Raw genomic sequence first — 12,642 nt, 5'->3', positions numbered from 1 at the left:
TAGCCATCTCATCTATAGCCCCCTGCGTAAACGTTTTACCTTGAATATTCCAGCATGCGCATTGTTGCGTCATTTGGTAAACACTCGAGCGAGTCCTCGAGCGAAGGTTTCAGGTACCGAGGCGATGGCGTACCAAGCTTGCCTTAGGAAAACAGTCCCTGTCTGCGGTAGAAACGATTCAGTTTGCCCAAATAGCATTTTGTTATTGCCCGATAAAGCAACAACCTTGGGCAGAGTAATTTCCGCAGAGACGGATGTTCGGTTATTGTCGAAAAGCACTCCTTTGATGATTTCTCGTCGACACGCAACGATTTCAGTTTTGGCTGGTAAATGGACTATTGTTGATCATGAGGTAAAAAGGGTCGCGTTTTGGAAGATTTGTGGTAACACTTTGGCCTAAAGCTTTGTTTAAAGCCTTAGCTGAAGCGACTGCTTATTTTTCTCGGAGCTTTATGCGCGCTATATATAATTTCTCACTTCAAGGCGTTGTTATTTATCCAACATTGAAGCTCTCTCTGTTTTTCTTGCGAGTTGAGTTTGTTGACGTATTCCGTCGATGAATATTCATCGTTTCGAAGATACAGCACCTGGTTTGATAACTCACAAAAACTGAATTTTCTTCTCTTCTCTTTCTATAAGTTACCTAGTTTAAAGTGCTTAATAAATTTTAAACAGAAAGGCAATGCCGTGGGGTGTAGTGGAGACGTCAGTCAACTTGCTCTTTAGATTTGCTGTTAATGAAAAAGGGTTGGAGAAAAAATATGAAAATAAACATAATAGAACCACTTGATGTTATGAATACTTGATTAGTGTTCTTAGTTAGTTTAGTTTCCTTTTAAAACCAACCAAATTTTTATTTTCAATCATCTGATCATCATTATCTTGGAGATTATATTTATTTTAACGTGGAAAGAATTTGAACCATAGCATACGCAAAGGGTGTTTAACCAGATAAAGAAAAAAAAAATAGAATTCTTTGCATTTTACTGTTAATTTGCATTAAGAACTGTTGCCTTTTAAAAACCTGAAACTGCTTTTCTTTGCTCTGCATGCACTTATCTGAAGCAGTGGTCTAGATATTTATGGCTTATCATATTGAGAGCCTTCCATACTGGCCAAGCAGTATTATTTTGTTAAACTGCTGTATTTGTTAATATTTCAAGCAATATCTAGGCAATAAATTAAAATATATACACCCTGTGAGCAGAGCCTCTCTAAAAGTCAGCAGAACGCAAGCAAGAGAGGCTCTGTAGAAATCATTTGAAGTCTTTTTAAGTCGCCATTGCCCAAGTGTCTGTGCTAGTCACTCCGGTTTAGGCAGTGCACGCATCATATTTTTGACAAGGTGAAGGTCAAAATCAAGCCTTTAGTACAAAAATCAATGTGGCATCTAGGAGTGAAAGTGAGACTTGACCTGGGTTTGAAACTGTCTCCAAGCAACGGCTTGCACATACTCTGACTGTACACGATTTCTGCAGAGTTTTTTCTTTCTCGCCAAGTTAAGAAAGGCTCTTCTGGCAGGGTGTAATATAAAGTGCTTTGGCACAAGCAGTTCTCCTCAGCTCTACCTTAAAATTAATAACTCTTAGGCCAAGATTACCACATTTACTCTAGGATTGAAGTTGAAATAATGATTATTGTTAATCTGTACGGGCCAAACCAATGCTTGCATGTATAATGCAGATAACAAGTTACAAAAATGATGGTTAGTGATTTCCACACATATATTTTTTGAATTCAAAAATGTAGGTTGGTCCAGCAATGGTAAACAGAGAAAAAAAGCAGACAACCTTCTCTTTCTGTGTACTTTGCAAAGATCCAGTGTGAAGTATGACTTGCTGCACTCACTCTATTTAGGTACTAATAATCTTGTACACCTCTCTCAAACTGGTGTCCTGTTGTGTGTTTCAGAGTTTAAATGGAGTGTTCATCAACGGCAGCAGAATATTGCCTAATGTGCAGCATGTCATTGAGTCTGGCGACAAAATTGCTTTTGGGGTGGGAATAGACTCAAATCCACCAGAATTTGAATATGTGTTTGAATCTGCTGGAAGAAGCAGGAAAAGACAAGCAGAAAGTATATCGTCAACCAGCAAAGAGGGATTAGTTAAGTGCAGAAGGATTTTGGCTGAAAGTGGCGGCTTCATAAATGTGCCTACAACCGCTGATGATTCTGCTATCCAGGCAGCCTTTGGTGTTGCAGAAGAAAAGATTAAGAAACTGAAGACTTCGTTAGAAGAGAAAGAGAAATGTCATGCAGATGTCATTAGGCAGTTGGAAAAGACAGAAAAGGAGATGCAAGCTAAGCTTCTTGATCAAAAGGCTACACTGGAAAATGAAAAGCAAGAGCTTGAAAGTGCCCTGAAAACTCTCTTTACAGAAAAATTGACTGAGAAAGAGCAATGTCTGAATGAGCAACTGAGAATCCAGAAAGAAAGCCTGATTGCTGAAAAGGAGCAAGTTGAGGCACAGCTTCAAGAGGAATTGAACAGAAAACTTGAGGAAAAAGATAAAGAGCTTGAAGACCTGTTGACTCAGCAGAAAAATACTTTGGAGCAAGTAATTGCCCAAAAGGAGGAACAACAAAACAAATTGCACACAGAATTAGAAAATTATAAGGCCTCACAAGCTCGACTGTTAGACTTAGAGGCGAATGAAAGAAGGATGGAATCCTCTTTGCAGGAGCTGCGGCAAATTGTAGAGTCCAAGAATGAGGAACTTCTTAAGCAGCAAGAGGAAACAAAGAGGGTGGAAGAGGAGACTAGAAAAACAGTTATTGAGCAGATGGAAGATGAGTTTACGTGCATCATATGCCAAGACCTTTTCATTGATTCTACAACTTTATCATGTGCTCATTCTTTTTGTGAGCATTGCTTGCAAACCTGGCGTCAAAAGAAGAACAGCTGTCCCATTTGTCGCCAAGTGATCACGGGAAAGCCAGTCAGGTCTCTTGTTCTCGATAACGCCATTGCCAAAATGGTGGAGTCCATGGATGAAGAGACCAAGACAAGACGGCAAATGGTCAGCCGGGAAAGGCAAGAGTTGAAAAGAGGTAATATGGTACGCAATACAGTGATCATCATTGATGGCTGAGTGAGGGGCCCCTTGCCGAACCCCTTACCTGTAGATGACCAATCAGCCTTGCCTTTGATAAGGTGTAAGATTCCCGGCCTCAGCCATGATGGCAAAAAGTTCCAGTTGCGAAGAGAAAATAATGGCTTGTAATCAATCTTCAAAATTTAGACCGAACAAAAAAAATGGAAGCCGTCCCCAGAAAGCCGGTCTAGTTAAACCGCATCTGATTACAAATCAGCTGAAATGCCATAGGGAGTAGCTTGAGGAAAGTACAGATTTGTTTGTTCATGTGACTTCATCTACAGTTCGTTCCGAATGAACGTTTAAATATGCTGCACCCAATTGAGGAATGCCTGTTTTGGTGGATTGAATAACAAATTAACAAGTATTGTTTCACTCGTTTGTACTCATCAGCAAATGATTCTTTTCTCCAATACCTCAAGATACTTCTAGTTTCATTGATGCCAACCAATTCCGCACCAAACCGAGGGTGTTCAGATGCGATGAAAGGTTATTTCCAACTTAGTGAAAGAAATACCAGTGTACGGTCATAGGCGAAAAGAAGGAGACAAAAATAGTCTGCGTTGGTTTTTTCCTGCACACCGAGTCATTCTGAAGTGAAACCATCTAATGTTGTACAGTAATGAAAATATGGGCAATGGTTGTTACCAAACCAAATTTGCAATGCATTTTTGGTACAAAATGTAAGTAGGAAATGAAACACTTGAGAGGGTTGCAGAAATGGTTCTATATTGTTATTATTTTGGATATAAAGTCTTAAAATAGTTTGATGCTCTTTCACCATTGCATGTGTCATGGAAATGTGAGAAATGAGCTGCAATGCTATGTTTAAATTTGTATTAAATTTTAATTTAAATAATTAAAAGTGTATAAATCCTCAAGAAGCAACTCAACAAAACATTAGATCCAATTTATTGGCGGATATCCAAACTGATACCGTTGTATTTTAATGCATAACCATTTCTTTGAAGATGCATTCTGTAGAAAGTGTTCTTTACATTGTAGTAAATTATTATTATTATTATTGTTATTATTATTATTGCACTTGCTTGCTAATGGACAAGGGCAAAAGCTACATGTATGCAAGGTAGTCTTCCATGAACAGTCATGTTAATATCTGGGCCACTTTGTTCTCTTAATTATGAATGGTTAGTTCCATTTTAACTCGTGGTCTTCTCTCCACCCGTCTTTTTTCAAAATATACATGTACTTGGTAATATAAATACATGTATCTTCCCTCTCCCATCTTTCAGTATGTACATGTACACTGTAACATGAAATAAAAAAGCCAATGAATTTGCAATGAATTGTAGTAAAAGTTGTGTCAATGTTAGTCATATAATTGTTATTGGTGACTGTTCTCAGGTGCACAAAATATGAATCTGTAATAATAGTAATTATTATTATTATTATTATTATTTTATATTATTATTGTTATTATTATTATTAGTATTATTATTATTATTATTATTATTCAACTGATATAGTAAAAGGTAATTTTTGAAGACATCTGAGTCTGGGGAAGGGACAAGAGAGTGATACTTAATTCTCAGTTGTTGAATAGCTTGGCGCTTTCAGGCTGGGATAGCTATTAGTGTGTACTAAAACAGTAGCGTTGAAGTTGTGTTCTGATTGGCTACTCAAACTTTGAATATCCTTTGCTATTCACCTCTGAGCAACTCGCACTGGGATTGCACCTGAAAATATTGTAATTGTTGCAGGAATAAATGAGTTTAAATCATCTTTTTGTGAATTATTATCTCACTTAGCAGCTCGGTAAATATCCACCACTAGCCACCTCCACTTCGGTGAATAGTTCTTAATTAATTTTAGTTTCATTTTTCCTGAAACCACAAAATGAGTTTCCATCATTGGAAATAAAGTTACGCTGTTTTGAAAATATTTAAGGTTGCTGTTATTGTGAATGCATCAGTTCACCGAGTACATGTAACTCTTTTGCATTTGGTAAATATTGTCATTGTGGTTTGTTACATACAGAGCAATGGGTTTACCTATAAAAGATTAATCATTCTAGCACAACTTTGTTATAGTAACAAAATGGCCTCTCTTTGTTTATTTTGGAGTGAAATAGATTTTTATCAAAATTCCAGCAAATTAAAAAAAAATTAAGAAACTCAATGTTTGTTGTTGCTGAAATTAATATTAAACCTTATGGCAATCTAAATTGTTCTTTTTTTATATACATTAGAAAGTGTGATGTGTTTTGGTAGAACCGTTAACATCTTTTTAATATGTAATGCAGTGGTTGTGATGAGTCGCAAACATCTTGAAGATATTTAGCCTGGTTTTGATTTCACATGTAGAATGTTTCTTTGCAGTGAAAAATTTTTGATTTGCTTAATAAGTCTTTTAATTTCGAGCTGCATTATTGGCCCAAGTTTGTTTTATTTCGATAATTTGTTGAGTATCGCTATTAAAATAAAGTTTTGTGGAGTTCTTTTTAATGAAATTATCAAGTTTGTTGATTAAAGTTTCTGAGTGTTACTTTGGACAGAATGAGAAAATCTGTTTGCAGCTTGAGATAATCATGGGTTGACAAAACTTAAAAACCTCTGCTGAGGTTCCAGATTCTTTTTATGTGATACGTCCAAAACTTTGTTGGCCAAAAATAAAAACCCTCAGCGTTTGGAGGAATGATTATTCATCAAACCTTGATTCTCTCACTTTGGAGATGCAAATTTGCAAATTTGTGGTTATTAAAGGCTTGAAAAAGGTTAGTAACCAGCTGAGGGTAGTTGACAAAATATCAATATGGTTGAATGCATACCAGTGCAGACTGTGCAAGACTCTTATAATAAAATATTGTGTGAGAGGTTCTAAACCACAAGTACATGTAGATTGTCAGTGCCGAAAGGGGGTTAAAAGTATTGATCTGCAGTTGTAAAAGGTGCCTGCTTTGTGTACTGGATACTTCAGGGCAGCCACTGTTACTGAGTCAGTGTATTTTGACTGCCTTGCTCTTATCAGTGTTTTTTACACAAAGTAAAAGCCTTAACAATTACTTAAATTTGGGTGATCTGATCCATTGAAATAATGCATTTTGTATTTAATGGATGTCCTCTTGATTACCCAGTGACGATCTACTAGAATTGCAATTTAAAAGTTCTTTGCAACTGTGTGGAACAAGTCGTAATTTCCAACTGTCTCAGTGAGTTTATGAGTACCATTCATTTCAAACCAGTAAAAATTTTGCGACAACGGAAACCTGATTGAGTGTTCCATAGCAATGTTGCATGACTGTGTAGTAAGTAGCATGCGTCTTAATATGGAGATCAAGTTTTACAAGGAATGTTTCTTGCTTTAGTGATTCTCCACTCCATGCTTCAGCAATAATTTTTAACATTCACAAAAATCATCAGTTGACATATGGCAATATGACAGAGTTATGTAGTGCCGCTGAATGCTTGGTTAAGACCATGAAGGAGAATCCATCAATCCAATCCTGATTTATTTACCTTCTCTGCTATCAAATCATCAAGAGATCAGGCACTGAAATAAGGAATTGGTCAATATTTGATGATGCCCTTTTGTTGATTTTAATTCTGTAATTTACTGTACAGCTGCATCTCAATGTAGAGCTCCTCCTGGTTCCATACAGGGCCTTCCTGTTGTTGCAAATGACCCAGGAGTGCATCTGCCTGCAGGCCACGCCCACCATGCGGCATCAAGGGTGGTACAAAACACAGCGCGCCATCCAAGACCAAGAGAACAACCATACTCTCATGGAGTGCAAGTACAAGGGGCCCGCCCAGCTGCTGTGGCCAACCAGAGAAATTACCATGATAGATATGAAAACAGGTACTATGATGGCCATAGTGGTTATTCGGGATACCGCAATGGTGGTACAGGTGGAAGCCTTGAAAGGGGCTATCTTCAGAATAACTATATTCATGGCATGCCAGGAACCTATTATCCTGGATATGGCCAGTGCCACTTGTGTGGTAAGTACCGGTAGGAAAATACTATTATTGACCCTAACCCTCCCTTGCATTCCTAGGGGGACTGGTATGTCAGAGATCAGACAGCCAAACTCCTTAGTTTGTACTTATGGGTTTCACAAACACGATTTTTCGCCTGCTCCTTTAAAGAACATGACTTATTTTCTGCACAATGATATGTCATACTTGAGTAAGATATTTGGGGAAATTCCCTATTTTGTTCTATTTGCACAAGCTGGTGGAGTTCACCAAATGAGCTGTACAGATTGTGAGAACTGACACTGTCTCCAAATTGAGCTTGCAGTCTAGGATAGTGTATTATATAAGCATCCCAAGAGGGATGTACGTGGTAGTAGTATAAGCACAAAGTATTTTGCTCCCTTTGTGGACCATTAAGAAAAACTTACACTTTGCATGTAAGTCTTTCTGCATATAGAGACTGAAAAATGCATCTTATTGGTGGAGCTTGAAATGGCATTTTTCTTACCATGAAAATTGCAATTTTGGAATCCTGTGTTGTGGGGAAAGGGACTGGTAGCCTGCTATCCTGTTTCCTGTACCAATTACTGGTAATGTCTTCGGAATTCCATCTCTTAGCCTCCATTCTTTTTTTTCCTTTCCCATCCCACTTTCCCGTTTACCCTCCTGTGCCCAACAGTTATTGTTCAAAATTTGATTAAGGAGCGGCATGACTATTCCGTGGGGAAGGGGGTGAAAGGTACAATAGCTGAAACAATCCAAACCTTTACAAAAATGCTAACCTTAACAATATGCTTTAGATAATGTTTAGGCCTAAGGTTAGCATTTTAAATAAGGTTTGGGTTGTTTCAGTTTTCGCCTCCTTCACCCCTCACCCCCGAAATAGTCATGCTGTTAAGGAGGCTCAAACCAGTTTCAGAGGTTTCAGCGATTGCACTATTTGGAAGGATTGAATTTACCCATCTAGTTCACATGCTGGCAAAGCTATTGTACTATATGAAATACCAATAACTGCTTGACAAGATGCACTCATTGAAGTGATGTAATAGGTCACCATGGCAACAAAAGAGCCTTCTAGAAACATCCTGTATTTGTCTTCAAGCACTTATATCTCAAAAACTAACTTGGTGACCCCCAATTTCAGAGGTGCCCCCTCCCCCCCTTCCCCCCCCCCCCCCCACGATCAACCAAAGTCTTACGCTAATTTACGAAATGAAATGAAATGAAATGAAATGAAATGAAATGAAATGAACAGAAAGACTCATAAACATTCATTAGAGCTAACCCTAGGCCTAATTAGGCCTAAACAAAAGTTTTTAGGCCTAATGTTAGCATTGGCCTAATTAGGCCTAAGGTTAGCTTTATTTTTTCTGTATCATTTTGTTTTGTTTCGTTTTGCAAATTAGTTTAAGCCAAGTGACTTGGTTTACGTTCTTATTATATTTGATTCTGGATTTCTTATGCCAGATTCCATATTTTGAATTCTGGATTTCTTATGCCAGATTCCGTTTCTAGATTTCGCATTTTGGATCCTGGATTCCAGATTCTGGATTCCGGATTCTTGGTTTTAAGCAAACCCCTGTGTTTGTCCCTCCAAATTTTTGCATAAGCATTGTTTTTATTTTCTCTTTGGACTTACAATGGTCCCAAGAGAAACTGGAAACAATGCTTATGCAGAATTTTGGAGTGAAAAAAGGATTATGGGATTTTTAACACTGGCTAATTTCAAAACTTGCATTTTGTTTTCAAAAAGCTCTATCCTCAACTAAATGTATCTCTTTTAGGGAGTTCAACTTTTTATGTGGGTAAGAATCCCCATCACTTCCATGGGAGTTCCCTTAACCCCATCCAATTAGGGATGTGCCTTATGGCTTCAGTGCTCATCTGACTTCTTGTCATGGCAATTTTCTTGCAGGTATGAGAGGCCATTGGGCACAAGGATGTCCCTTCCAACATTAGAAAGGTTAACACCTAAAGAAGTCGTTGGATAGACGCCTGTGGTCACAAGTGCCACACAAAGTGATATCATGGCGAGCACCATGATGTATTATATACCATAGTTTATACAAAAGGTTAAGAAAATTTATTATTAAACTGGGATTGACCTTCAAGGATTTCTGGCATCTGAAGTTTAAATATAAAGCATGCGCTTTCGTGCTTGTTTCCGTTGATTGGTTCGCTCAGTAGTTTACATATTTACACCTGAAAAAAAAGGATGATTTGTTGCAAGGTGATGAGTGATCAACTATGTGCAAAGTGTGAATTTTTTGACAAACATTTTATTAATTCAAATCATGGTGGCATCAGAGCAAAATATAATTATGCAACTGTTACTGTGATGGATACCATATTATGCAAATGAATAATAATCTTGTTCAGATTTTCAACATTTATGTGAAAGAAGGTGATAAAAAAGGAAATAATTTGGAAAGACAGTGTGAGTGGCATTCTTTTATGGGTATTTTCCATGTTGTTCTTTATGGCTTATTAATAATATTTAACATGTGCAAGGAGGTGATAATGAATATTGATTAGTAATCACATAAAAAGACTGAAGCTAGGATAACATGTGGTGCAATTGTCTTACCACTCGTTTTTGAATGAAGAAAAAGAAAACATTGAAAAAAGTAATATCCGTCTGTTTTGTTTTTGTTGAAGATTTATTTCGGAAAACTCATTTTACAATGCCAAACCTGAAATGCTGTCAGGAGAAAAAAAAAACGTGGCTGACGGTCTCGAGAGGTGAGGCCCTTCCCAGTGAGGTCCTTGTTCCCTTTAAAAAATGTTCTTGTATTCCCTTGTTCCTCAAATTACTTTCAGACTTGTTCCCAGCTTTTTGATCCCTAAAATGGTTCATGTTCCCTTCTTGCCTAAGATATTTTGTCTTTGTTCCCCCGTTCAAATTAGCCATGTTCCTTGTTCCCTAAAACCCCTCGGAGGACCGAAGAGGTCGATCTCACAAAATAAAAAGTTGGCACCATGTCTAAATGATGGAATGTGCTTCGGACAAAACACGTATAGTGAGAGGATTTTCGTATGTTTATATCCTCTAAATGGAATTTTGATCGAGTGGGCAATTGCGCCTGAAAACTCTAGGTGGATTATATCGTTTTCAAACACGTGGGTGAATGTCCCCCACTTTCCCTTTCTGAACTACCTATTATTTGGGATAAAAGAAAACGGAGTCCAGGGAATCAAGAATCAGGGGCAGCCAACGGGTCATTTTTTTTCAAAATTCATCAAAATATATCATGGCTTTTTTGGAGCAATTTCTCTACCCGCTGGGAAATTTTTACCTGTTCTGCACTTCCAGCAAAAAGAGGCCAAAACTTCCTAATAATCGCATTATAATACGTGGTGTGGTGGCGGACGGAAAGAGTGACACATGGCCCAAAATTCCGTTTGCCAGGAGAGCCGGGAGGAAGTTTCCCAGAAGGCAAGCATGAAATGTAATACATCGTACGCCAAAATGGGCGTGGCAAAAGGCCTCACGTCGGGTACATTAACTCCAAATAACCGTAACAACAAATACACTTCTCCCCGAAGGATAGCAGCGAAAAAAGGCACTACTTTCACAACTATAGACTATCCCTAGTTTTTATTACACTAATAGAGGAGCTACCGTAGTCAAGGGGTTAATCACATATGGCTCAGGGACCGATTAATCTCTCCCTCTTTGGATCGAAAGTAGCACGGGGGACCCCAAAAAGAGTTTTTGCAATTTTTTTTTCTTAATACGTATTTTACGAATGCGCATGCGTTCTGTACTAGTGTGCTTACCACATGAACAAGAGCAAGGAAAAAAATTCACAACTATAGACTATCCCTAGTTTTTATTACACTAATGTAGGAGCTACCGTAGTCAAGGGGTTAATCACATATGGTTCAGGGACCGATTAATCTCTCCCTCTTTGGATCGAAAGTAGCACGGGGGACCCAAAAAGAGTTTTTGCCAAGTTTTGTTTTTCTTAATACGTATTTTACGAATGCGCATGCGTTCTGTACTAGTGTGCTTACCACATGAACAAGAGCAAGGAAAAAAATTCACAACTGTAGACTATCCCTAGTTTTTATTAATCACATATGACTCAGGGATTCCGTTTGCCAGGAGAGCCGGGAGGAAGGCAAGCAGAAGGCAAGCATGAAATGTAATACATCGTACGCCAAAATGGGCGTGGCAAAAGGCCTCAAATCGGGTACATTAACTCCAAATAACCGTCACAACAAATACACTTCTCTCCGCAGGATAGCAGCGAAAAAAGGCACTACTTTGTCGCCAATATTCTGTAATAAAAACTTGTTCAGAAATCAAGAGTCTACGTTAACAGCACACACCAGGGCTACTCCTTAGTATCTGGCTGGAAATCTTCTTCCCACCACGTTTCCCTCTAGCCGCACTTTAGCCATTTGATGAGGGCCAGTCTCCACTTGCTTCACAAGCAGTTGCCTCCTTCATGCCCAAAAACAATTCTGGGTAATTCTGCCATTCCATGACAAGGGAAGACCCCAGATTCTCATTTCATTGTCGGGCCACCCAGTCCTACCAGAAGTTTTTAGCTTTCAAAACTTGCTCAATTTGTATCGGTAGGTGGTCGTCAGTATTCGTCCACAGAAAGGCCAGAGAGAGACCTTCACTCGTGAAACGCCATGCCTTAAGTGTTAACAAAGCATTTTAGGCGTCCCAGTCTGCATGAGACCATCTCTCACCTCTGTTTGGAGAAGACCAGACACGCACGGTTCTTACGTTACGTTAATGCCTGTAGAATCAACTGAAATGTCAGTTCCTTGTAAAAACCAGCATCTTAATTTCTTGGGTAGGCTAGGTATCGGAGAACCAGAACATTTACGCATGCGCTGACGGAATGTATGAACAAGAGAAAAAAGCAGTACCTCCAGACATGGCGCTGCATGGAGCGTCGTACCAAACGAGTCATCCCGGGATTTCGGCCCGACAGCGAGGAGATTGAAAACTTTTCCTCAGCAACTTGCAAGCCAGCTCATACACCCCCTGCGGAGCACCTATTTCGCGGAACACCTCCGCTGGATGCCCCTGAAGAATATGCGATTGGTGCGGAAAATTTAATCGATATTTGTCAAGTGTTTGGAAATGCACTTCGTGTTCTCTTCTGATTCAAATTCACCTTTCATTTCTCACGTCACTGATATAATCAAAGCAAAAGTTACCAAATCATTAACCCTGACCATGACCCAATGACAACAGGCCCTTTAATTTCTTGATCTTTCTTGGCAATAGTTAGCTCTTCCTATTTCGCTTAACTTTCAATAAAATTACGCAAGGAGATGGCTCAATGATGGCTTCTTAAAGGGGCCAGTCACGTTATTTTAGAGAGTTTCGAAGAAATCTTTGGTTAACAACGAGTTTAAACTCGAAAACGGTAATGTGGAATTCCTTTATGGATAACTTGAAATGATCGTTATACATAACAAACAAGACGATTCTGAGCAAAAGCGATCTTTATCCAGGCGATTAGCCAAAAACTTGAAAAACGTCGGGCAGACTTTTTTCAAGATTACCCGAATGCAATCCGTTCCAATCTTGTCCATTTGTGATCCATGCTTCTCTTTCCTTTTGCTGTATTTCTTTCAT

General features: G+C 38.6%; 1 protein-coding gene across 1 annotated transcript; it reads left to right on the top strand.

Annotated features, from left to right (window-relative positions):
* The first annotated feature begins 81 nt into the window (after positions 1-81).
* On the top strand, positions 82-9,654 carry LOC137978927 (E3 ubiquitin-protein ligase rnf8-like). The gene is made up of 4 exons (XM_068826045.1): positions 82-352; positions 1,912-3,052; positions 6,678-7,058; positions 8,950-9,654. Exons 1-4 carry the CDS (start codon positions 125-127, stop codon positions 8,991-8,993), a joined length of 1,794 nt encoding a protein of 597 aa, XP_068682146.1. The 5' UTR covers positions 82-124; the 3' UTR covers positions 8,994-9,654.
* Positions 9,655-12,642: the final 2,988 nt, after the last annotated feature.

The sequence above is a fragment of the Montipora foliosa genome, chromosome 12, assembly GCF_036669935.1.
Source record: "Montipora foliosa isolate CH-2021 chromosome 12, ASM3666993v2, whole genome shotgun sequence".
Classification (NCBI taxonomy): Eukaryota; Metazoa; Cnidaria; class Anthozoa; order Scleractinia; family Acroporidae; genus Montipora; species Montipora foliosa.
The sequence above is the reverse complement of the archived record's forward strand: the minus strand, read 5'-3'. Positions and strand labels throughout refer to the sequence as shown.